At 43.6% G+C, this 26,079-nt stretch overlaps 3 protein-coding genes and 1 long non-coding RNA gene across 7 annotated transcripts in view; 1 reads left to right on the top strand and 3 right to left on the bottom strand.

Annotated features, from left to right (window-relative positions):
- The window catches only part of hoxb3a (homeobox B3a), a 92,004-nt gene that overhangs the window by 64,456 nt on the left and 1,469 nt on the right, over positions 1-26,079 (bottom strand). For 3 of the 4 annotated variants that reach the window (XM_038739749.1, XM_038739775.1, XM_038739764.1), the window contains exon 1: positions 185-349. The exons of the other annotated variant lie outside the window; for it this stretch is intronic. The gene's annotated coding sequence lies outside the window, so the exon portion shown is untranslated. Of the gene's footprint in view, positions 1-184; positions 350-26,079 lie in introns of those variants that run through there. 4 annotated transcript variants of the gene reach the window in all.
- On the bottom strand, positions 6,826-9,295 carry hoxb5a (homeobox B5a). Its single transcript, XM_038739808.1, has 2 exons — positions 8,427-9,295; positions 6,826-7,093 (listed from the first exon to the last, which is right to left on the bottom strand). Exons 1-2 carry the CDS (start codon positions 9,124-9,126, stop codon positions 6,846-6,848), a joined length of 948 nt encoding a protein of 315 aa, XP_038595736.1. The 5' UTR covers positions 9,127-9,295; the 3' UTR covers positions 6,826-6,845.
- On the top strand, positions 8,802-25,244 carry LOC119881848. Its single transcript, XR_005440428.1, has 3 exons — positions 8,802-8,934; positions 19,623-19,760; positions 20,564-25,244. It is a non-coding gene; the product is annotated as an uncharacterized LOC119881848 (long non-coding RNA).
- hoxb6a (homeobox B6a) lies at positions 12,967-17,143 on the bottom strand. Its single transcript, XM_038691926.1, has 2 exons — positions 16,303-17,143; positions 12,967-14,288 (listed from the first exon to the last, which is right to left on the bottom strand). Exons 1-2 carry the CDS (start codon positions 16,859-16,861, stop codon positions 13,993-13,995), a joined length of 855 nt encoding a protein of 284 aa, XP_038547854.1. The 5' UTR covers positions 16,862-17,143; the 3' UTR covers positions 12,967-13,992.

The raw sequence follows: 26,079 nt of genomic DNA, 5'->3' as shown, positions 1-26,079 counted from the left end.
CTCTTCCCATGTCCGGGCCATTCACCTTTCTTTTTCTCTCAGCTCTCTCATGCCCTGCTAATAAACCCACAAAACACACCCCACTCACTCCCACACACAAAGCCCGCGACTCTCTCTCACACAGGCAAACACACCTTTGCAATGCAATAAAGGAAAAAAAGGGCCAGTCGCATTAGTTACTCACCCCACTCATCATCACCAACACACAGACTGTAAAGCCAAACTCAGCGCCTTCTCACAGCCTCGACAGGTTCAAAGGAGCAGCAAGCCCGTACACATAATACACATAATGCACACAATGCTGAGGAGAAGCGGCTCTGCAAGCTGGAGCTGCGCTGTGTACATAAACGGGAAACAGATGACACACAGAAAAAACAAAGGAGCCCATACAGAGTTGCTGCTGCGCCTTCCCATGTCACAGCCTCTCTCTCTTATTCCGACAAGAAAAGGAACTACATTTGTGTCACGCGTGTCATGCCCGTCCCAACACATTTGTGTGTGTTGGAGTTTGGGGGGGGGGGTTCCAGTATCATCATTAAAAGGAGGAAGTTAATGAAAAATGAAATGGGGATTTTTTTTCGCCTTCCTGTTTACTGAACTGAAACTTCCTCAAGGACCCAGGTCGCTCCAGAGACACTCTCACACACATAGCCTAGGCGTAAGGGTGGGTGGGTGGGGTACAACATTCATTTCTGCCATGCTGGAAAATAAGCTTGCTACATAAAATAAGTACGAATAAACAACCAAAACAATATAGCCTATCTTGGCCTACTGGATTGAGCTACATGCAAGGTGAATTATTATTATTGGTTTGTTTGAGGTCTATGTTTTTTTTACAGTTATGGTCCACAAAACAAGAGGTCTGAAAACTGAAAACCTTTTTTAAACAGGCTACTTGTTTTAATAAAGAAAAAAACACTGAACGCATTAGAAAAAGTTAGTAAGCGAACCTTTAGTTTTAGGAACTTATGACTGATGTTATGGGCAAATTCTGTTATTCTGATATATGGTAAGAGCATAAGCTAATACCCCATTTTTTACAAAATACAGCCTGGAAAGAAAGCTAAGGTGTTTTTTTCAGAAGCACACATTTAAAATGAAGTCAAATTTACGGTGGCATCTGTTGTAATGTTGTAAAAATAGGCCTATTTAATTCTGTTTCTCTCCACTGGTGTCTGAGTAATGTATGGTGTCCTGAGCGTGACTCTAAATAACATTCTTCTGAAGATTGTGAGAAATCATTGTGAAGGCGAAGGGCAGCGGCAGGAATCCCCAGACTTAAAATGCAGTGGGGCAGGCTGGCTTCACATGTAGGCCTAAAGGGAACATAATAAATGTGAGTTTGAGAGCAGAGCGGGACTTCTGAAAGCAGAATCCTCTCTTATTAGCAGAGTGCAGAGGACACCGGATTAACTGTGTGGTCGTGCAGGAGAAGTAGCTCTAGCCTATATATAAATACTGTAAGAACAGATTTAGGTTAGGTTTACAGACAGCGTCACATACTTATATAGGCTAGTTAAATAATAATTTTAAAAACCTCTACATTTGAGAGAGCTCAATAAAGTGGACAGAAAAATTTAAACAATTGTAAAGACTTAGGTCTAGGCTACTTTAAAAATATTAGGGCATGGACTCCGGCTTTGGGAAATGTTCTTCAAACAAAATAAAATAAAATACCCATACTGTGACCCAAAATAGTCAAAATAACATAACAACATAACAATGAAATGCTCGATCTAGACCCATTTTAAGGGGGAAAGGTCCACTACTACCTTCTTCCGGAACTTCAACCGCATCCCACCTTTTTCCTTAGCCCTTTTCGTGTTTTGGCCTCTATGTTAGGCTATGTTATACCTTATTACAATTTCTGAAATTACATTTTTGCTGCCAACTTCTGTCAAAAATAGCCCACACTGGGTCTGATTTTCCTAAGCAACCACTTACTAAATTGTAGGCCTGTGTCTTATATCATCCACCTCTCCATACTTTGTGTTTGTCGGCCTCTTCAGGGCGCCGTGTTTCTGCTGGCCTTAATAGAAGTGATTGTGTCGTCGCTCCTTTGATCGGCAGTTTAACCACAGGGGATTGGCTGATAACAATATACCGGGAGCGGTGACGCAGCAGTGATTGAATGTTTTAAAAAAGTTTGAAACTCTGCTCAGTATATGGTGAAATGTGAGCGTCAGTCGTGGCACTAGACATTAAACAATTTACATGATGGATCTAAGCAATAAGAAGCGAGCGCGCGCAAGGGGAGGACGGCGCCGCGTGACTGGTAGCCGGGCTGTTTGACAGCTTGAGTCCCGCCTCAGACATCAGAGGGAAATAGTGTGGAGAATTGATAAAGATTTACAGGGTCAGTGGAAACGGTGAGACACTGTGCGGTTGCCAGCCCCCCCCCCCATCTCTTCTAATTTAGGCCCACAACACAGCCGACAGTTCTTTCATTATTAGCCTATTCACAACACCAGATAAAGTTGGTTTCCTTGGTTTGCCGTTCTCTAACATGTGATTCTTTTGGTTTAAATATGGTTTACTGTTGTTTAACGGATATGTTAGGTATTACGTTCCCGAACATTTTTTTCCATTAATACGAATAATTCCTGTTTAAATGCATACATAGTCTCATTTTGTTGTGTTAAGAATTGTATTAGTTATTAGTTTAACTGGTGTTACATGGTTTAACTGATCGCACCACACAAGTCCATTGGGCTGCTTTAATTGTCACCTGGTATTACTTATTAGTATTCCATTAATATTTAACACTGTTCAGTCAGCCCTAGGTACCTGAACTGCTTCATTCAAATTGTTTTCAAATATGGGTGCAAAACCTTACTAAAGCTACGAAGTTCAGTGGCATTAATAAAGAGCTCTGGTGTTGTTAATAATAAGAGGATTAAAGTTTTGGTTAGTTTCATCATGATAAATATAAGGTGATTGGTAGAACTTTTTGATTAGGAGTTTTGGTTTCATGCTTGCGCAGTGATTCACGTGCATGTTATCGGTGTGTTTTTCAGTGTAGCAGGGTCCCAATAAACAATTTTGTTAATATTGGTATTTCACTAATTGCCTTCGCAGATACTAATCGCCAGTAGCCCTTGACAGCATAGCCTATCTTATATTTAATCTGTATTCTTTAGATAAATTCTTTATTAGTTAGTTTAGATTAGGTGTTTTTGCCTTATATGTTTAAATAATTCCATGAAAGATTTATCTGTTTGGGGTTAATGCGAAAGCCCTAGCGTCTGGTTTGATTTGATTTGCAGGCATTTCTCCAATAAAAACAGAGTTGAGCACAAATACTGTGTGTGTGTGTGTGTGTGTGTGTGTGTGTGTGTGTGTGTGTGTGTGTGTGTGTGTGTGTGTGGGAATGTTTGCATCCACAACACTTTTTCACTCACACCCATCCTGCCAGGGAAATACAAGGGCGGGGGACGGACAAAGATTTTCTTGTACCCAAGGACGCATATCACCACAGGCTGTGTGTCCTTGTCCATTTACTTCTCGGTTAATGTGAGCACCCACGGATATTTTTCTGGCTACTTATCCTTTATTTAAACCTTTTTTACGCACACGATGGCCGTGCGTAAAAGTGACAAAATAAACCTACAGTGATATAAAACGTGTCCTTTCCAAAAATGCAGCAATAAAAGCCACCAGGGAAGGAATACGAATTCACTCCACCACAAGATTGTCATATAGTCTTTCATCTGTGATCCAGAAGGAGAGTGAACACCAGTCAGATCAGTTACACACCTTCAAAAATCACGCAAACAACAGGAAAAAAACATTTGTTGTTCATCAGCCTTTCATTGACTGCATTATTCATGTACTCCACAAGGCCATATTAAAATTTAGGAAGGTGGAACCTCATGATAAATCCAGAAAGCAGTCTTTACACAGCCTTAATGTTTCATAACCCGCTCCGAATTCTCTCTTTTCATTTCACCTCTGTTAAAGTTTGTATGTTACACAGGCTACAGCCACTGTACGGACGCAAGCCACTCTGTGAACCACATCAGCAATCATCAACAAGTCGGCTGTGTGCCTGTGCGCCATCATTACGCACGCACTAAAACGCACACACACATTTATTGATGCACAACTGCGGGCGAGCACTCACGCGTAGCATCTCACTCAATATGTGACGCCACCTTAGTCTAGCGGTCCGGACCAGCCGTAACAACGAATCTCAAATATCTTAAATACACCGGAGCTTCGCGGCACTCAGCAAGCGCGTTAATACAGCGGCACTACAGAGTGAGTGAGTGACATGGTAATTACATACTGCTCGCTCTCTCTCTCCCTTTACCACCCGCCACCCCTCCCCTCTCTACTTAGCCCCCACTTACAGGCAGCCTTCAAACATTACTTACTGTGCGTCCTGGCTCTTTCTCTCTACCGGGGTTTCCCAGCGTCCAGAGCGGCAGAGACCGGAGCTCAACGGGCTCCGCGTGTGAACCGGAGCAGGAACAGCGGCCGGTAGTACTGGCCTGCTCTCTCTCTCACACACACACTCCCTCCCTCTCCCGCTCTGTCTCTACTTTACTGACCCCTTTAGGATCCCCGCGAAGCCGTTAAACCGTCACTTGCTTTCTAGAATGTGAAATATATAGTACATTGTCAACTCCCCAAAACCATAAAACTAACTTTATGGACCCCACGTGACCAGACGAGAGCCAGTGAGAGGTACCAGTCTGAGGCCTGGCCTGAGCTTTACGATCCAACTTGGAGATAAAAACCCTCATCCGTTTGACATGTAAATGTCAAAGCTGCCTTCTTTTTTATAGTTTGCCCCAAAGCAGAAGGGGGTTAGCTTTGAAAAAAAAAAATATCTCAACACTCATACACACACACACACAGGAGGCAGGAGATAGCGGTTGTGTCCAGATGAGGCTCGGAGCAGGACCTCGTTTCCCCTCCATCAGATCAGAAATAGAACCGTGTATGAGCAGGGGATTTGCAGCAGCATCAGTCGGTGAGTTTAAAAGTGCAGTTGGTTGTTTACAGTTGGAAACCGGGAGACAGTAACCTAATTTGGCCGGGAGTGGCCTCCGTTAGAACGGAAAGGGAGGCTGTTTAGAGAAAAGTGACCAATTTGTCCACTGCAGACAGTTTGTTGTCTTGTCAGACTTGGTCAGCAGAGATGAAAATTGGCCTGTGTGCGTCTGTTCTGTGTGTGTTTTATGCGGCGTGTTTAGTGATTAATGAGCATGCAGTTGTGAGGCTGCGAAGTTCCAGGAGGTTGTCGCCTTGAAAATGTGGCGCTCAGGGTTAAAGTGAGGCCTGGAAAACAGACTGGAGGCCTCCGGGCGGGCTTTTGGTGCGATGCGTCTTTACGCACGACGCAGTTCCGTTTTTCCAACCTAACTGTTTTGGTACAACTGAAAACTGACAGCTGTTTAAGCTCATGTCATTCGATCATCGTAAATGTGCACAGGAAAATGTAGAAAGCGGTGGAGGACGAAAATGTACAAAAATAGGCCTATGTACATTTTCTAAAACAATTGGACTGGGCTAGATATTCTTGACATCAAGTCATAGCACGATATATGCCTATATGAAACACAATACAACAAGAATACTGGCAAGTAGCGCAGATATCCCCTATTGATTTGAACCAGTTTTGAGCCGCGCTGCTCCAGCACAACCTCAAGACTTCTAAAACTTTTCGCCAGTGTAAATGACATGGTTTCCAACACAAGTTAAGCAATTTGCGCGACGTAAACAGCTGATTACGTCTGTCTGGTTTATTGTTACTTTACTTTATTGTTGTTGTTTTTTTTACTCCAAGTTACAAACAAATACAAAAAGCTCATTGGCAGAAAGCTCACAGGCCTCACAGGACGGTAGCCATTTCCCTTACATGCGCACACACACGCTCTCATACGCCACACATACGTAAGCACGCACACACTCTCACACACTGCAACTACAAATAGACAACTGGTCACATTTAAAAATGTCAATATATATCTATATACATCCTTTCTGAAACATGGATCCAATAATTACAATAATAATAATAATAATATACAGTTACACTTTTGAATAATAGAGCTATACACAACATTATGGGTGGATACGGAGATGTAGGCAGGGCTGGTTTGTTTTTAGACAGACACAAACGTACACACACACACACACACACACACACAGACCTTCCCTGCTTCCTCAATAAAAATAGGAGCAGATTTGAATGGCAAGTAACAGACAGAGAGAGGGGAAGGGGGGCTCAAACTGGCTATACACGCATTATCGGCTGTAAATAACTTACATGCTAACTTCTCTAGAAAGCACATCGTCAATTACAAAACATGGCACTTGACACATTAAACGATATTTAGACATTAAACAACAGGTAGCCTAGGTAGCAAAGTTGTAAGGTAGGACGTAGGTAGAAACGTAGTTAGAGTTAGGTAGCATTATTCATCCTGCCCTCCTCTCCTCCGGACAGCTTTTATAAAAACGACGACATCATACAGGAACACTAAGATTTTTTTTTTCTTACAAGAGCAAGTACCATAGTCATTTTTTTTACGTTGCCCTAAAACACCAAAGACCAACATGCCGAACAAATAAAAAGTGCTGCGCTGCTGTACAGTACTCAGTTGACGATAGGAAGTGTTTTTAAAATCTAGATTTGGAATCTGTTTGTTATACACATGTTTCTTCATCGCCGTCTCCTTTTGCTTCATGTTCTGTTGGCTTCTTCTGTTTGTTTTTTTTATTACTTCATTTTTTTCTACTTTTTGTCTCTTTCTCCTCACGAGAAGCCTGCACTGCACACCTTTCCAAAGAGATGGACTGATGATTTTTTTTTAACTGGGTAATGATAATAATTTCTAGGGTTGAAAGGCGCTGCCGGCGGTGGCCAGGCCCATGCCTTTCAGTTTGTTGTCCTTCTTCCACTTCATCCTCCGGTTCTGGAACCAGATCTTGATCTGTCGCTCCGTGAGGCAGAGCGCGTGCGCGATTTCGATCCGTCGCCGCCGCGTGAGGTACCGGTTGAAGTGGAACTCCTTCTCCAGCTCGAGAGTCTGGTAGCGCGTGTAAGCCGTCCGCGCCCGTTTCCCGTCCGGGCCCGTCATATCTGAGGGTTTGGAGCGAACAAAAGGCTATTAGGGGGCACGTGTGATTGCACCAACATATGACATAAACGAGTGATCATTTAGAAATGCACACAAACTGTGGGTGGACAAAATACCATGGACACCTTACCATACACTATAGTAGGCTACAGCTTCTTGACATAACATTATTATTCACAAAGACAGTGCTTTCTACATACTTGCTGCAGTGATTCTGTACTGTAGCTACAGGTGATATTATTGTGTCCACCCCTATACCCCCACATAGGCCTGCACACAATACAAGGGGCTGATTTCACCCGTAGTTTTATCAGAATAAACTGTGCGTAAAGACAAAACAACAGCGGGCACATCTACCTCTTTTTGACAGAAGTCTTCCTTGACACATTTTATATCTGCCGTTTCCACTCAGCAGCCTGTGCTAAAGGATTTGCTTTTATTTGTCACATTACTGTTTTTTTTTAACCACCCTCCTGTCCCCCCTTTTCACTCCCTTCAGGGTTTTATTGCCCCGTCCTCTGCCTCACCTCCCTAATAAAGTTCCCACACGTAATAAAGCTTCACTTTTCAAAGGAGCAGCAGCCTCCAAAGCCTTCCTGGCCTCTCGTTCTTTTTTCTTTCCCCACCCGGCTATGTCTGCGCTCCTCAGCCTGTTGGGCTTTGCTGCCCGGTTTGCCTCTCCCCTGACAGATTTATGACGCTTTTGTGGAATTTGCTAAAATAAAAAAAAGAGGGAGAAAAGAAAGAGGGGGCAACCATCCGGCATCCCTAGCTTCAACAGGAGGGAAATGCAAAACGAACTGCACCCTGATGCACAGACAAAACACGCGAATACATAGCTTCAGCTGTGTAATCAGAGGGTGACCAACTGTCATGTGTAATTACTTTCTGATTTCAAAATAAGTACAAATAATACAAATATATCCATATAAGTCTTTATCTGCATGGAAGCAAGGCGCAAAATAAAAACAGATATGGCCTACGTTGTGCGTTACTGGGAGGTTCAAACACCTCGCTGACTGATTTCTGACAGTCATGTGAAAATATTAAATTGCTGGGAAAGGGCTTAGAGGAGTGCGGACTAAAACAAGGAACTGTGGCTAGATGTGTGTCTTTCAGCTATTGCCTAATAAGTCTGCTGAATCTTTAGAGTGTACAAAGAAGCATAGAGCACTGCGACTCCCCATGTAGTTTTAACAAGCACTAAACTGTCACCAGCCCCATGTGTCCAAACATATAGGCTCCAAATCTATTGAGCCAGCATTATGAATATGACTCTTCTGAAACTTCTATGATACAGAGCTAATAAGCTGTAAACACAAGCGCAGCATATACCATGGCTAATGTGTAGCTTTCTCATCCAGGGGAATATTTGTGGTGACTGAGCCTCGCTGCCCGTCGTGCTGCCAGCGGCTGATCCCGCCGGGCCGCTCTCCTGCTTCTGCACGGGTTGCGGGTGCCCGTTCCTGGGCGGCTGGTTGCTGCCGTCCCGGTTGTGCTGCATCTCCTCGGTCTCTGGCGAGGCGTCCTCCAGTTCCGTGAAGCGCTGCGCCATGCTGCCGCCGCCGCCACCTCCGCCGGAGGAGGTGGAAGATAGGTTTGGAGAGCTGAGATTACCTCTTCCTGGTTGCTCCGATCGGGGAGACGAGCTCTGGGCGCCTAGCTTGGTGTCTACACTACTAGGTGACAGGAGGGAGTCTGCTGCAGAGGCGAGGGAGCAGCTTGAAGGCTGTCTGAAGCCCCTCTCCGGGGCCGGGGAGCCGAAGCCCAGGGAGTCCCCGGCTACCGAGCTGCCCCCGAAGTGTCCTCCGGTATTGGTGGCGCCGCTGCTTCCCCCTCCACGGTTAGTGACGGTTAGGTCCATGCCATTGTAAGTGTAGCCGTAAGAGCCCGTCGCATGGTGCATGGTGGCGGAGGAAGAGTCCCTGTACGTCCCGCCGTTCATTGCGCCGCTGCTGGCTCCATAATTTAGCAGTTGATAGTCGGGGCCATTTGGGTAGCGCCCCGAGAACGAGTTTACAAAGTAAGAGCTCATTTAGGTTGTTTTAGAGAGTTGCGGGCTTAGTTGAGTACTAAGGGGCGCTTGATTTGTTAGATTTCTCTTGGTCGTTATAACGCGGGTACTTTCAACGATTTATGATGTATTAGTGAATTATGGCGTTGCACTGTACTTCGTTTTTAGCTATGTATGCGCCGTCCAAATATGGGGGTGGGGTAGTGTGCGTGTGAGTGTGTTGGATTGAGGGGTGTGTGTGTGTGTGTGTGTGTGTGATGGGGGAGGTGAGGGGTGAGGTGAGGGAGGAGAGAGAGAGACAGAGAGAAGGTGGGGGTGCGGTCACGTGCTTTTGTTGACCAGTCGTAAATTCTCGCCGATGACTTTGGAGAGGTAATTCATGCTCTGAGGTTTCTAATGATGAAGGGGTGGGCGGGGGAAGCTCTCTCTCTTTCTCTTTCTCTCTCTCTCTCTCTCACACACACACACACACACACACACTTTATTCTGCTGCTAGAAGCGCCGGGGGTGAGCTCAGAGCGCCACCTACCGCAGACATAATTTATTGCACTAATAAATAAAAGACTGAAAGAGAACGAGAGAGAGAAAGAAGACAAAAAATAGTCTTGAAGATCTGTTCTAAAATATAATCTCTCCCTCCCTCGCTCTCTCCATGTGAGTGTGTGTGTGTGTGTGTCTCATCACTCGGGCCTGTTAATTGACCTTTGCTTGCGCTGGAAATTAGGAGTCAGTGATCATAAACCCTAATAAATAGCCCGTTAATAACTGAATATTTTACACGGCAGACAAAACAATAACAGTCTACCGATGCTGCCTTCAGCCTCAACACGTTCTCATCCCAGGGCGTCAAATCCATCTTCCATTCAGACTTTAGCTTTTCCGTCCGCAATTAGGCCTACATGGAAAAATAGAACTTCATAATACTGCTACTACTACTAGCTTACTACTAGGCTACTACTGCTACAACTGTTAATATAATAATAATAATAATAATAATAATAATAATGATGATGATGATGATGATGATGATGCACAAAACAATTAAAATAACAACATCAATCATGTTTCATTATGCACTTCTGTAGCACCATAACAGCTGTCAGAAGATACAGTGATGCAATCAAGTCCTCCTAAATTGCTACAATTACAGAGCCAAAGGACAGAAGAGGGTCTCTGCTGAAGTGTTTTTAATATTTTTTCACCTTAAACACAAGGAGTGGCCTCATCAGCCAAGTTCAATACAATGACTATTTATTGTTAATACTGCAGTGTTCCCTCTTTGCATATGCATCCTCTCCACTGAAGACATTTTGCGGTTAATGTGCATTCAGATGTTGCCTGTCTTTAGTAATCTAGGCAGGGTGTTGACAATAAACAAAAAGCATAACTTTAACCAAAATAACTAACTCACACAAACACACAGTCACACACACACATATTCAAATAAACAGGGTGTGAAACCACAACATGGTGAAAGTCAGATGTGGCCTACAACAATGTTTCTTTCTTTCTTTCTTTCTTTCTTTCTTTCTTTCTGTCCATCTGTCTGTCTCTCTCCCTCACTCTCTCCCCTCCCTCCTTCTTGCTCCCTGCAGCCTCCCTTCCAGCTGCAGAGGAGGAATGTTAAACCTGATCTGTGAAGTCCACACTGGATGGAAATCTGCTGATTTATGATTTGTTGATTCCCGGGGTTGGGATGCATTTCAGCCAGGGTGCTTGTGTGAGTCTGGGTGTGTGTGTGTGTGGCTGGGTGCATGTGTTTCGTTGCAACTCTGACACACACGTATGCACATAGGCTAGAACATGGGACAGATGAAGAATTCCAGATTTTTGTGTGTGAAATGATACAAATGAATGCACTCTGTGGGGGAGTGTGTGTGTGTTTTAATGTGCTCCTGCATGTGTGTGCAGTTTCAGGCCACATTTCAGCTGCTCTCACACTGAGCGCTGGCAGCAGAAACCAGCAGTTGGAATGGAAATCATCTTGAGTATTCTCAAGCAACCAGGCAGAATAAAACAACGGCAACAGGCAAAAACAGGGTCTAAAATGCACAGAACAGACATCAGATGAATATTTTAGCCACAAATACTAAATCAGCAAACTGCTGGCCTGAACGACAGCAGAGGGGCTAAGAAGCACAGAACCCCAAGTGTGCCAGGAATGGCCTGTGATGGTGGACGTGGAGGAGGCACTGACCCAGTTGGCACACACTTCTGAACACACTCCCCTCGGTATATATAGATTTCCACCATCACACTGAATATTTGTACAGTGAAACAGCTCGCCACAGTGTCAGATAAGAGGGGTCACGGGCTGTTCATATCGGTTTTCAGCATAAAATAAAAAATGTAATTCCCGTGCTGGATATCCAACGGGAGCCACCCATTCTGATTCAGTTTCTGCACAGACTCTTTGTGGATTAAAACGTCCACTAAACGGCACATATTCTTTCATCTATGTGAGCACAATTCATCCTAATCTATAGAGCACTGGAATCCTCAATTCAAGCTGCACACAGATGTTAGAATGAAAATTCTCCTGTTTTGGATGTTTTTATAGGCCACATTTTAACCTCAGTTTAATTGTTACAGATCTTTTCTATGGTCTAATGAAACTGTTTCAAACTCTTACTGAATCAGCTCAGAATGGCAGTGTTAAACAAAGCAGGGTTTAAAACTTTATATTTGGAGGAGTTTAAGTGAACAATATAAAGCATAGACAAAATAAAGATCCATAACAGTCTCATGAAAAACACCAAACACGTGTGTGCAGTTGCAGTGTGTTGGTAAAATGAGCCCTCTGGGTCACAGTGAAACCATTTCCACTGTGTTTAACATAGACCATCTGGCACGGTCAGAGCCAAAGAAGAAGCCTATACAAAAACACTACAAGTCAGATCAAGCTCTTTGTCTTGACACAGCCAAATAATATTCACTGAGATCATTGCTGTTGAGTCTAAATCTCTTTTTGTCTCTGGATATTGAATTTAATCTTGCTGCAAAACAACAGTGATTATCAAAGAGAAGTGCACTGAATTAAATGATATTAAATCTAAACTTACTACCTCTCTCACACAGACTGCAGAAAATATTTTATTTCCTCAGTGTGGTATTATTTTTTAACTGACAGCCCATGCCATCTATTATCTTGTCCTAAAACTAAAACATAATATGATTACTCCAACTCACTGTAGTCAGGACAACAAGAGGAATCACGATCATTGAGATGGAAGTTTACAGCAGATGCGAGTTTCCCCAATATGCACAATAATAACAGTTACATTACAGTTACTTTGTCATGCCACGTAACGGCGTGGTTTCTGTCTACGCATGTGCTGATGCTAATATTGTTATTGTACGTGTTGATGCTGTTTTATGTTTCAACACTGCTGATCATTTGCGAGAGATAAGCTAATGTACAAACAATAGTTTTTGTGTTCACTCGCGTGCATCACAGAAAACCTACGCCGCTGCTGCAGAGCGATAGAACCAGCGCGCCGGTCACTCAGGGGACACGCAGAGTTCAAAGGGTCACGAGGACATTGTCCACTTTGTCTGCGTGAAGTGTGTGTGTATATGTGTGACGTGTCTGGAAGGCCGGCTCGAAGACAGGTCAACTTTCTCTACCTCGGTGTGGTCATCAATTAGTTTAGACCGCCACCAACAGCATGCTCGCGCCCCTTGTCACATCCCCTCCTGACCGCCGCGTGCGCTTACTTCAGACTAGTCCTCCAGAGCCTTAAATATGTGCACGCATGTTACAAGTAAGAGGGTAACAGGTTTATGATTCTTTACCCGCCGGTGTAAGTAGGCCACTAAATCATATCATAAAACTGTTCATTTAACAAAAAAGAGCCTCTCTCAGGACACTTCTTTACATTTTATTGAACATTTCTCATAGGTAGTATACGTAATTACTTGACAAAAACATTAACATAAACAAACAATGTAAAAATCCATAAAATATACACTTTCCTGAACGGTTTTAGGTAGTTTGGAGAATAACATCATCAGTAGGCGAACAACCCCTCCCACGCGCCCCTCTATATTGGAAAAGTAAAAACTGGAAAGGTTAAATTACCCTCACCCCCACTTACATTATTTTCACCGTGCAAGGTGACCCACCCCCCTCCCGCTCCCCTTTGCTTATTTCTATACAGTTTAAATATGAACACCATAAGACATACATACACTTCTCCAAGTGCTCTCCTCCCCACATTGTGGTGTGTGTGAGCGCTTTCAATTGAAGTTATAATGCACACAACACGTTTACAAAATCAGGAAAAAAAATACATCGGGGGGAGAACAGCCCGGAGTCGAGTCCTAAAGCTTCAGAACAAGTGCCTGCCAGACAGGAAGTACATTTGACAAAAATAAAAACTACGATTTTAGGTGGTTTCTTGGAATGCAACAAGAAATTGGGTCTTTAAACAGTTTGTGGCCGTTGGGTGGCGCGTTACTTATTTCTTTTAAGCCTACACGTTGGATGCCACCACCATCTAGCCTATTAAGTGTATATGTTTTTTCCACAGTCAAACTGTTCTCTCTCAAGAGTCTTTTACAAATTATTTCTTAATTTTCAGACCAGACAAAAAGGCAAACAGCCTATAGAAACATTTGGATTTTTGGTGGGTGGCGATATTCGAGGGATCAAAAAGAGTCTTCTTCTCCCTCTTTTTTCTCTAGTAGGCTACATGTTTAACTTCTGCTCCTGTAAAAAATAAAAATAAAAAATAAAATGTAGGCTACTTTTTCCCAGCGTTTTCAGACCAGGCAAACGCCTGGACGAACTTTGAGACGGGGAGGGGAAGGGATTAACAAGCATGTCTTTTCTTTCATCCTCCTCTTCCTCTTTTCTGTGTCTTACATCAGTTTGTTTCTCCTCTTTCACTCTGCCCGTTTCTCCTCTTCCTCTGCACCGTTCGCTGTGGAGGACGAGGAGGAGGACGAGGAGGACGTCGAGGAAGAAGAGGAGTTGATCAGCTTGTTCTCCTTCTTCCACTTCATCCTCCGGTTCTGGAACCAGATCTTGATCTGTCGCTCCGTGAGGCAGAGCGCGTGCGCGATTTCGATCCGTCGCCGCCGCGTGAGGTACCGGTTGAAGTGGAACTCCTTCTCCAGCTCGAGAGTCTGGTAGCGCGTGTACGTCTGTCGCCCCCGCCTCCCGGGGCTGCCGAATGTCCCTGAGAGAGGAGGAAAGACAGAGTTACATTTTAACTAAAGTAATAATAACACATAAGACAGAGGCTGCAGCCTACACCTGGCGAGAGAGAGAGAGAGAGAGAGAGAGAGAGACACACTGGCATGTGTTCTATTCTAGTCGATTTTATTCTATTCTAAAACGCTGTAACCTCATCGGTTTTGCTGATTCAATGCCCGCTGTTTAATAAAATGTATTCGTCACCTACCAATTGGGGATCAATAAAGTTAGAATTGTATCAGTCAGTTAACCGGTCCCCCAGTCAAATTATATCTTGGTGTCTTTCTAAAAGTGCGCATTTTCTTGCATTGACCTGCTTTAAAGAAATACCTCGTGTAATCCTTTTTATAATTAGTTTTTAGCATCACTTCAGACCAATGTTTTGTCGAGGCAGCCTGATCTGACTCCTTCTTTCTCCTTGGTCACGGCTGGATTTATAAAGTTGCTTTAATGTGGAACCAAATTAAAACGCCATACAAAAATAAAACCTATTTCTTTATTTTTTTTAACTTCTGAAAACGATGTTTGGATGCTACTGCGGAGAAGAAGAAAAACATATTTCTAGCCCACACTCATAATAATTAGAATAAAAATAATAAAATTAAGAGAGCAGAGATAATGTATCAAAGGGTTTTTCCCCCTGTGAGTATTAGCTTAGGGCTTTAGTCTCCTCTGATCCTCACTAACAGTATTTTGGCCCCCGGTGGTACACAAATCGCCATGTTGTCAGTTTAGGAGCTTCAGTTTCTGTATCGATCTGAAAGGCAGAGCGCGGGTGGAAAACCGCAAGCTGCTCAGGGCACACAGCTAAATCTAAATATCCATAAAGAAAAACTCAGCCAAACCGGATTATGGAGGAGCACTCAGGGTTCCTGTGCCACTCTGTTCTCTCTCCAGTTGCCATGCACATCTTCAACTGTCATTTATGGCCGGCGTTGCGTTTTATTCTTTATGTATTTCTTTGCGGCGGAGCCCGTTCCCACCTCATCTGTCATAACTCGGAGTGTCCTGCAGGGCTTTGTACAACAGTAGCCCTGCATCATCCACCATTACTCACTGCACTCTCAACAGGCCGTATTTCTTTGTTAAACAAAGACACTCGGGGATTTCAGTGGCTTACAAAAATCATTTTATACTTTGGTTTAATTAACACAACACAACATTGTAAAACTGAACATACTTGTGCTTATTTTGGACAGCCAAATAAATCGAATTGTTTCCCCCTTAAGCTGGCCCTGCATGTCTCAGTTTCACTCCAAACTTGGCAGCATTTGCAGATTTGATTAAAAGACTAATATCTAATCGGTTTGGGTATGATTAATCAGTGCAGAACACAATCTGCGGTAAAAGGTTAACAGTGCAGGCTCCATAAGATAACAGAAGACAAGTTGTAACAAAAACAGCAGAAGCTATGATACCACTCCTCATTTATCACTAGCGTAATAAAAAAGTTTGTAAAAGGAAAAAAACACGTTTTCGCCTTAAATGTCAGGGGGTGAAGTCTTATTTAACTGTAAGTCTAAACATTTGTGTTCGTGCGTAAAGGCAGAACCTAAACGAAGATTAAAGTTTAAAAAATGTAATAAAAAGAATGAGTCTGAGACAGTTAAATAGAAAACGGACAGACTGCATGCTTTTAGTTTCCTATCTGTCTATTTATCTGTTTCTTGTTTTCATCCACAACACTATCTGACAGGTTTTTCCTCTCAACTTTCTTTCCCACTGCTCAGTAGCAGCGTCGGTCAGCAGGTCACATACAGTAACAGGAGATGCAACCCAAACAAACCCGCTTTATGACGGACAATAAAATACCGAGCACATGACTGACTGACAGGCCAACAAACGGGGATCATAAAGAAGCTACTGGGAGATGGGGAGGAGGGAAGGGGAGAAAGGAAAGACAGCAGAGAGGCTGACAGAGGAAACAGACGTCAGTTTTATGACGGGGATCATAAAATATGCAAGAAAGAGGGGAAAAGGAAGGAGAAGACACTCACCGTTGCACGCGTTCATCCGCTGCATCCACGGATAAATTGGGGTTGACGCCGATTGCTTGTCGTCCAGCGTTTCTCCAAACAGCACTTTCCCACTCAGCCCCGCGCACTCCGCTTTACGGTGTAAGCCGTCCTGGCTCAGCGCGAGCTGGTGCTCTTCGAGGCTGCACGGGTGCTCCTTGTCCCGGTAGAAGCTTGTGGCAGCAGCTGCAGCCGCCGCTGCTGCCGCCGCCGTGGCGTAGTCGCAGGCACCGGCTCCGGTTGCGCCCCCTACGCCGACCCCTGCCCCTGCCCGGTGCCCGCCGTACGCTCCGTTCGCCGCCTGTTGGTAGTAGGAGGATGCAGAATACGGTTTCTCCTGGTGCACACCGCCGCTCGCGCCGTAAGCCACGGCCGCGGCAGCGGAAACGGCTGCTGCCGGGTAGTGCCTGAGCGGGTGGTCGGCGGCGTATCCCGACGAATAGAGCGGGATCTGACCCAGGAACGACTCCGCCGCCTGCCCTCCTCCACCCGTTCCCGGTAGCGACACCGGGAAAGAGGAGTTGACAAAATAGGAACTCATCGGGAGAAAGTGTAGGAGAAGAAGGAAGAGGACAGATGAGAGGAGAGGAGAAGAAGAGGACAGGGGAGGACAGGACAGGACAGGAGGGCACGAGACAAACACAACAACAACGTTCACGCAATGAAGAAGAAGGAGGAGGAGTAGAAGGAGGCTAACGGCTAACGGCTAACGGTTCTCCCTCCCGTCCTCCTTCCTCTGCCTTCCCCTGCCTTCCACTTTATGATTTGTTGTGTTTTATAGCCGACAGTCCGACGGGCTGCTGCTATCACTTAGTTTATCGCAGATTGGGAGGAGGGGGTGAGGAGGTGAGGGTGAGAGGAGGGGAAGGGGGTATCTGGGGTGGCTGAGTGCCAGTGTGGGACAGAACGAGAGAGCGGGCGGGGGGGGGGACAAGAGAAAGAGAGAGAGAGTCTGTGTGCGTTTCTGTGCTGAAAAGACGGGATGGGGCGAGGAGGGGTATAAGACGCAGAGACCAGCTGACCTGAGACTGACCAATGGGAAGCTTTCGTGCCTGGCATTCGTTCGCCCCTTTTCCTTTCGTTGGAGAGAGGAAGAAGAGGAGGAAGAGGAGGAAGAGGAGGGGGGGCTGGGAAACTCTACCGCGAGCCCTCTCTCCCCCACCACCTCCCCCTTTCCTATTTCCCTTCTTCAATCTCCCACTCCCCGTCTCTCTTTCTAATTCTCATTCAATCTCTCTTTCTAATCTTCCTCTGGTTCCCGGTGAGATTGCGCAATCACACCGGAATCCTCCGCGCGTTAAATTGATTCTTTCTCTCCCTGTGTGTCTTCTTCCGTCTGTTGTTGGACCCATAAAAACCAGCAGCTCACACACACGCACGCGCGGGGAGGGGTGGGGGGGTGGGGGGGGGCTGCTGCACCACCAAAGGGAACCGAATAATAAAACATATTCCCGGCGCTTTGCAGATAATACCGACCGCATTAAAATGAATTTGCAGAGCATAAATCACAGCCGGGAGCGCGCAGGAGTCATGTGTGGTCCCGTGTGCGTGTGTGGCGGGGATGTGAGTTAGCCAACACAATAATGTGGGCTATGCACATCTATAATTTAAGTGTTTGTACATTTGTAATTGGTATATTTGGGTCGGTGGGTAGATTTATACCCCCACCCCGGTCAGTGTGTGTGTGTGTGTGTGTGTGTGTCCTTTTATTACAGCAGGCTTTTCATCGCCGTTATTTTCTCCATCAGAGGAGTGATCGATAATCTGGAAGGGATTTTTCTGATAGCTGTTCATGTTGTCGTTTTATTGATGAACGCTGCTCTGTCTCGTGCTCTGCTGCGTGTTAGGTCCGAGCTAGGATGTCTGTAGAAAATCAAAGCTGAAGTTTTCCATCTGTATTCTGCAGGAGTCGATTCGGCTTGATCAATGTGCGCAATCACGTATTATTTTCTTCTTCCGTGACACTGATTAGGCTTACATGTAAAAGGAGAAGAGGGAAGGAAGCAGGCTCGAGGTTTCCCAATTTTTCCCCCTTTCTTGACACTGTTTAGCCTGTTTCCTCGCGCCTGGAACTCTTTCCATAGATATTAAAGTGAAATATAGTTATACAAACAGCCTAGATTTAGCCTAAACAATACATTCTATAGGCCTAGTAAAAATTGCTTTTATAGCAAGTTTATAATATTATTATTATATTAGCATCCAGCAATGACTTATTATTATTATTATTATTATTACGAATTGCAAAGCAGACCTAAATTCATCATGTTTAGGAAATTACACAGATTACACAAACATTTACATAAATAAATAGAAATAAATTAAAATTTAAAAAATCATGATTGGAACATAAAATATAAATGTTTGACGAAATACATAGTCTGAAAAAAAACTCAAGCAGCTGTTTCCATAATATGTATCACATAACCTACTTGGAATTTAATTTTTTATCAATTAATTGATCATTGAAACAAAATGAAGTATTAAAAACTATTTTTCATGAAAAGAATATTGACTCTATTCACTTAAATACACCACGGCTATGCCACAATAATGTAGCCTATATGGCCTAGATAGCATATATATATAACAAACTTGTTATTAATATTCCATTACAACGTCATTATGGCGTCTTTTAGCACAAACGTTTTAGTTTTCAAAAATATGAATTTTTGAGTAGGCCTAAATAAAACCAACATGTAATGAAACAATGTTGCACTCTGCGCGCGCGCACACACACACACACACACACCATATGTAGGCCTACTATTATTTTGTTCTTCGGCTTACAAAATTATAAAAGAAATGTCATTGAAATAAGTGATACGCTTTCTTTTCAGGACTACTCTTTTCTACCGTGTCTTCTTCTAAAAGAGAGAAATAAAAGAGTGAGAACAAGAAAAGCTACGTCGGCCTGCTTTTCATTCACACTTACAAACGGAATATGTGTCGCTGAGGTCGTAAAATAACCGCAGCCATAAATAAGTCTCCCTCTCTCTGTCTTTCTGTGTTTCCCCTACAGGCTCTGACTTGTCTGCATGGCCAAACTGCAGACAACCCGACTGACAAATAGAGACAAAGACTCTATTTTTACTTTTACTTCACCCTCCCGCCCCCATCCATTCCTACACGTCTTCTCTCTTTTTAAAGTAACACTGTTCAGAGCAGGGAGACAGATAATAAGTTTAATCCTCCGACTCCTGCTTTCTGTGCAGGATCACACAGACAGATGAGGAATCTCTCTTTTTAACTTTCATTTTGACCTCTCTCCCTCTCTCTCTCTCCCTCTCGCTCCCTGGCAGGACGCTCCGTTTCCTCTCTGCTTTGTGGGAACGGGAAGCAGCAGCATTGTGTTGGAGCGGACTGGGTTTAATCATTAATGCGCACTAACAGTCGGGACAGGACAGGCATGGCCTACAGCCTGGGACACACACAGGACGGTAATACCATTATTATATATACACCCCGTATGCATTTGCACGGTCTTAAACGTGATTGTGGCTTTGGCATATTCTCAGTGGTACCTGCTCAGCAGCCTGGCAGGCAAGTAGCCAATGACTTTCTGACAGAAGAGTGACATATTCAGATTTATCCAGTGTAGCAGTGAGAGTCAACACGAGTGTGTTGACACAGGAAGATGAATATGCTGGTAAGAAAACGTCTCCACCATGTCTTGAATTAAATGATATCACGCAGCAGAAATGAGTGGCCTCAGCAGGTGAGGTTCAAGTGTCTCTAACAATGCTAGCACTCAGAAGTATGAACCATGAGGGCTATGATGTCCTTCAGTAACATACAATCTGCATTTGAACGGAATAGATTTTTAAATCCTATATGACACTTTTACCTTGATAACCAGTGCAGATGTAGTTGATGAAATTCTATTCAAAAATACATACACTTTAAGTGTTATTGCATACAAAATAATGCCTGCTATCAGCCTAGTGGCACAATGTAGCATTATGACATTATGCCTGCAAGCTTTTTACCAAAGCCTAGATGTAACTTTATAACATGACAATTATATAATAATAGTGTTCAATTCTATCACACCGTAGGCTACTTCAACTGAGATCTGTGTCTAATGTGAGTTACTGCTTCATGGAGCAGATCTTGAAGGCAACACTGTGACCTCATTTCTGCTACAATATCATGTGACTGGCCTGAAATATTCATACAGTAGCCTGTATGCTCTGTCTGTGTAGTCTAGGTGGAATGATCGGGTTCTTGTTTGTCGTTGCAGGTGGGCTGCAGGGAGAAGCGCTAACCAGGGGGAAGGACTCGGGACCGGAAACGGAGACTGGGAACTGTTTGCTGAACGAAAACTGGGAGTCTATGTGTGTTGGAAGCAGCAGTTCAGCCTATGTGTCTGTGAGAGACAGAAGGAGAGACACGTAAAGGGATAACAGAAGGACATATGCCCACCTGAAAGGGAGACAGTGGCGTCTTCTGTTACTTAACTGTCACCGTGTTGTGACTGTCTGTTTGAAGTTAGTTTTGCATTTTTTAGCTTAGCCAGACATAAACCCTGCATGCCTTAGGCAGATATTGAAAAAGCTAGGCGACATGTGTGCTGCAGTTCTTTTACACTGTTTACACTCCTGCTCAAAACATTTAGGCCTAACATACACTGTGCCGAATGTTTCCCAGAAAGGCACTAGGTTTAAGGACTTTCATCACGCAGTTGCGACCATCATGAATAGCCTACAGGACTCAAATGTAGCACTAAAAAATAATAATTATTTATAAAATAATTAACATTTCGCAGCGAAATAGGAGAATTACAACAATCATCTGTTTTACTTTTAATAGTCTGTTACCAAAAACACCAAGATAATAGGCCTACTGTTAGGCAAGCCTAGCCTACTATAGGCTACTACTACTACCAATAATAATACTTTTATTATTATTATTATTATTATTATTATTATTATTATTATTTGAAGAACAAGAACAAGAACAAGAAATAGAAACAGTGTCAGTCGGCAAAAATATGGGCCTTACTGAAAAAGAATGATATTCTGGGATGTGCCTCCCATTTTCGAAAATAATAGCAACCTTCGTTGTGTTTAAGAGTTTGCATTGCGACAGGAAGATAATTACACTACAAACAGTAGGTTTTTCATAAAGGATATGCGTTTTAAGCCTGCTATATTCCTGCTCAGGAAACCAGGCTGGTGTGGCTGTGATTGAGCTGCAGTGTAAACAGTTAAGAGCTGCTCAAGGAACTCCAGGAATCTGAGAAACTTCAGAGATTATCGACAATTGAGGTTGAAGGAGCCAGACTGCTGCTTTATAGCTTTATGGCTCTTTTTCACCTCGTACGCGCGCGCGTTTTCTGTGTGTGTGTGTGTGAGAGAGAGAGAGAGAGAGAGAGAGAGAGACCTCTGGACTTTTATGGCTTCTTGACCGTTTATGACTCCTTGTAAAGTCCGAGGAATGGCGACGAACTGAAAAACAGGCCCGCAGCAAACAGCAGATGAACAAATGTGCTGTGCTGCACACACACACACAAGAGACACACACACCAACACACTGACACTGTACAGTTCATCTGCGGTTCATTTCAGCCCCGGCACTGCTCTAATCGCCTGCTTTTCACTCAGTAGCTGTTATTAACAAGCACTGTGAATAATTATCTGTCCGTGAAATTAAACCTTCGCTATTTATTTCATTGACATAGGCCTACAATTTTTTACCAGAGTTTTTTTATATGCATTTACCGGCTGACAGAGGAGGTACGAAGAAGATTACAGTTATAATTTAAAAAACACCATTTTTTTTTAAATTAAAAACGAATATTTCCTACATAAAACATGTTCTTTGACGCCATCAATGTATTTTTTTTTTTTTTTTATATTAGGAAATCGTTCACAAGCATTTCACAACTCCACAGTAGTCTAGCTTACCTAAACGAAATGTAAATTCAGAAATGTTCTTTTCTCCGGGTGATGGGAGAGAAATATGTTGTATGTAAAATAGGCTAATAGGTGGTTTTCGTCCCAAAGTTAAATAACTGTTAGAATCGGTTGTGACTTGTTTAAATTAGCAAGTAGATCATCAAAAGCGGGACTTCACCTAAAGCCACCCTGTTTTCTTTCCACATAGCCTAATGCTCATGCTTTTAGAGAGGGAAGGCTAGATACACCGGTAGGGAGGTGTGTGTGTGTGTGTGTGTGTGTGTGTTTTCTGTGTGTTGACCGGACTCTCCTGCGCGAGTTAATGACAAACTGAAAGAAACTGCCTCACTAGTGCTTTTTGGCTTTAATGTATTAATCGTTTCCAGGCAGCGCAAGCCGGCTGCCGCGTCCTTCACGGCACCATGAGCTCGTGCTCCGGGTGAGTTCACCGGATTGTTACCGATGGGCGCGAGCCCTCGGCCGCATAAGTGCCCCAGGACGAGTTAAAGATTAACGTACAGATGAATGCAGCATCACGGGGAGGGCCGCTTGTTTTTCACCAAGTCCCTGCTAAATGAGGAAGAAGCGGACACGCGCACACGCAGGTGCCCGATATACCTAATATACCTACATTATCAGAATTACTTAATTTCATTTAATTAATCATGTGTTGCAATAAAATTATATAAAATGTAAAACAAAAAATAATAACATTTGAGATGTTTTATAGATTATTTTGTGGCATTAACATCAGCGCTATTAGAACTATTAATTAGTTTGTGAACATTATTTATAACAATAATTATAATATGAAGGCTTAATATATTGCACACTCTGTAACAATAGGCTAAAACTAGTATCACAGTTTTAATGTTGTTAATACCAAGAATGTAGTTCCTAAAAATTAAGTTTCACTTATTACCTCTGAGCCTGCAGTGTGTTTCTAGTTTACCATTAGCCTAATAAAACCCAAGTAGAACTGTTCTTTCTATGAATTTGTTGGTGCATTTAAATCGTTTATATGCAGCTAAATATTAATGTGTTCTCCCCTCTGATGCTACCGCCCTGATAATCACAATACCGCCACACAGAAAATGTCCACCAGAAAACAAACAGACGAGAGGGGAAATACTGATTTTCCATCTGATCTGAATGCCGGATTAAAGTCAGAAGATGCTGGGGTCATAAATTAAATTCAACGCTGTGGATAACTGCACCCCCCCCCCCCCCCCCCCCCGCCTTCCCTCCGCAAGGGTCTTACAAATTATCACACACATACATACAAACACACACACACACACACACACACACACACACAGGTATGCATATATTTGGGGGGGTTGCACAGCAGATCTGCAGATGAGCTAGCCAGTAAAGATGATGAAATCTCAGAGCAAGGACGAGTTAATATGTTCACACACACACACACACACCTACGAAGCACACAATGGAGCCGCAGGTTGCTTCTGTTTATCGAAACAGCGACTCTGACCAATCAGCGCACATTTTACATCCTGATCTTCTGTTTCCTTGGGCACAACGCGCGTGCACACAAACACAGAACCCATTAGTGTGTTCTCGTGCGCGCACGGATTCTCCACGCCTCATTCACCACAGTGTAACAGCAACAAGGCCTAACCTGGGAGGGGGGGCTGCTCTCTCTCTCCACTCCATATCCCAGATCTGTCTCTCTCTGCGTTGACATCAACTAAAGAAAGAAAGACAGAGAGAAAGAAAGACAGAACTAGCAAGCCAAAAAACAAAGTGCAGGCCTACGTCACACACATACGTTCACGTGCACACACATACACATCCCGTCGTGTCTGTTTTGGTTTCATTCCAAAGTTAACTCAAAAGCAAAGGCCCATCATCGCTTTGTCAAAAACTAACCCAATACCGACACACACATACACACACACACACACACACGCTGCCAACAGCACATCACACCTTGAAACCATGATAGAGACATTTAGCTTTGACGCCAGGACGCATAGCGTGCGTGTACCCGTTGACGAGAGGGTATTATCCTGAGAATGAAGCGTGCGTGTTGGGGACTGTTTGGTGCGGTACTGATGCCAACACGACGCTAGATGGCACCAGAGCGTTTTGGAGGAGCGTGTTGGGGCTGCTGGGCGACTCACCGGTGAGCACTGCCGCCGAACAGGAGCGTGGTCCTGGATGAGTGTCAGTGTGACCATCGCTCCTATTGCTTCTGCAGCTGCACAGTCTCTTCATGAATGTACATGCATGTATATGAAAAATATATATTTATTCAAATAAAAGTTTATATAAATACACTTAGAAACTTGACTTGAGCCCCGTGACTGTTGATGCACACACACACACACACTGCACTAATTCCGCTGCTGCTACAAATAATAGCCTAGAAACAAATGCTGTTAGAACCAGCCAATAGGAAGACTAGCCTGCAATTATTAATTATGAAGAATATGAACTGTCACGTAATCATTCTTTTTATTATTAACAATATCTGCTGGTACGTCAAACAGGAACAACAGTAAATAACTGAATTGCAAAGATTCAACGGTCAATAGTGATTCTCTCATCGTTGGATAAGATTATTGAGGTAGACTAGGCTTACTACGTAGATCTTCTGAAACGTTCATATTCATAAATTGATTATTTCTATTTCATAAAATAGGTATAGCTATAATTAGGCCGATACTGAAAACGTTATGTTTCTCTGTCTAACTAGCCCCCTTCTCTCTCACACACACACGGGATGGGTTTTAAATATGAGCCAATTCAATAGAGAAATGTTTGCGCTGAAGGAAGGGACTGCTTTATGAACACAGCCTAGTTCTACCATAAAGTGCATAATACAACTACTACTGATTGCTTAATCCTTTAACCACGGTTGCTAACAGGCAGATGTTAAAAGTGATTATTTTATGATCGTTATCGGGAGTTTTGCAGAGGAATCTAATGGTGATGTTCACGTCTGGTGACAGGGCTGCGGCATGCATATGCGACTAATCCGAAATAAAACCTAAGAAGAATACTGAGCCAACACAACGCTCCAGCCTGGAAACGCAGCAGGCCCCTACTGCTTTTATTGCTAGTAGGCTATTATTTTATTGGTGCTGAAGGAAGGAAGAAAATTGGCTGTATTGGTTTCAAATGTATACCAAATGTAGTAGTCCTACATTTTCCTTGGCAGCGATCTGCAGTGTGAAATTTTATACCCCAGAACGCTGCATTTCCTGCCAAATGTGTCCGTGATATTCAGTGGAAATGGTATGGAAGCTTGTCTGTTAACATGAAGACTGACGGGGGGGGGGGGGGGTAGCGGTGGCCAGCGGGTGTGTAAAACTATCCACTAGCTTGAATTTGAACATGCGCATTTTGGAGAAATGCCTGTGAGTGTGTCTTGTGACTTCTAAAAAAATACCATAAATAAAGGCAGTGAAGACCTCATCTTGTTACTGTAACCAACCAGAGAATCTCTACACAGTTCATTTAGCTGTACTGTGGTAAGTGTCAATATTGATCAATATGCCTACTAGCCTAATGACAAACAATATACAGTTATAATAATAATAATAAATTGTATTAATGTAAGACAGTAAATTGTGCCAATTTCATGTTAGCCTGTGGCTAATAACTAAACTAGCAGCCTCCATTAATTTGGAGATGGTGTGTGTGTGTGTGTGTGTGTGTGTGTGTGTGTGTGTGTGTGTGTGTGTGTGTGTAGGATGAAGGGATTCCTTCCAGCGGAGGTGTTTGATATTTGAGACAGCAACAAATTGAAGACCAAAGAGACAGACAGACCTGCAGATGTGTTTGTGAGTGTGGGTTGGTAGGGGGTTTGTTGGGCGGTGTCCTGGCCAGAAAA

Source organism: Micropterus salmoides, unplaced genomic scaffold (assembly GCF_014851395.1).
Source record: "Micropterus salmoides isolate LMB-PRFRI ecotype aquatic unplaced genomic scaffold, ASM1485139v1 Ms_hic_scaffold_10, whole genome shotgun sequence".
Taxonomy (NCBI): domain Eukaryota; kingdom Metazoa; phylum Chordata; class Actinopteri; order Centrarchiformes; family Centrarchidae; genus Micropterus; species Micropterus salmoides.
Note: the sequence above shows the minus strand (reverse complement) of the source record. Positions and strands in the feature narration are given on the sequence as shown.

Coding starts and splice junctions, on each gene's coding strand:
- hoxb5a (XM_038739808.1), bottom strand. CDS start 9,126: ATGAGCTCTTACTTTGTAAACTCGTTCTCGGGGCGCTACCCAAATGGC. Junction 7,094..8,426: donor AAAGCTACACATTAGCCATG/GTATATGCTGCG, acceptor CCAAACCCTCAG/ATATGACGGGCCCGGACGGG.
- hoxb6a (XM_038691926.1), bottom strand. CDS start 16,861: ATGAGTTCCTATTTTGTCAACTCCTCTTTCCCGGTGTCGCTACCGGGA. Junction 14,289..16,302: donor GCGGATGAACGCGTGCAACG/GTGAGTGTCTTC, acceptor CTCCTCTCTCAG/GGACATTCGGCAGCCCCGGG.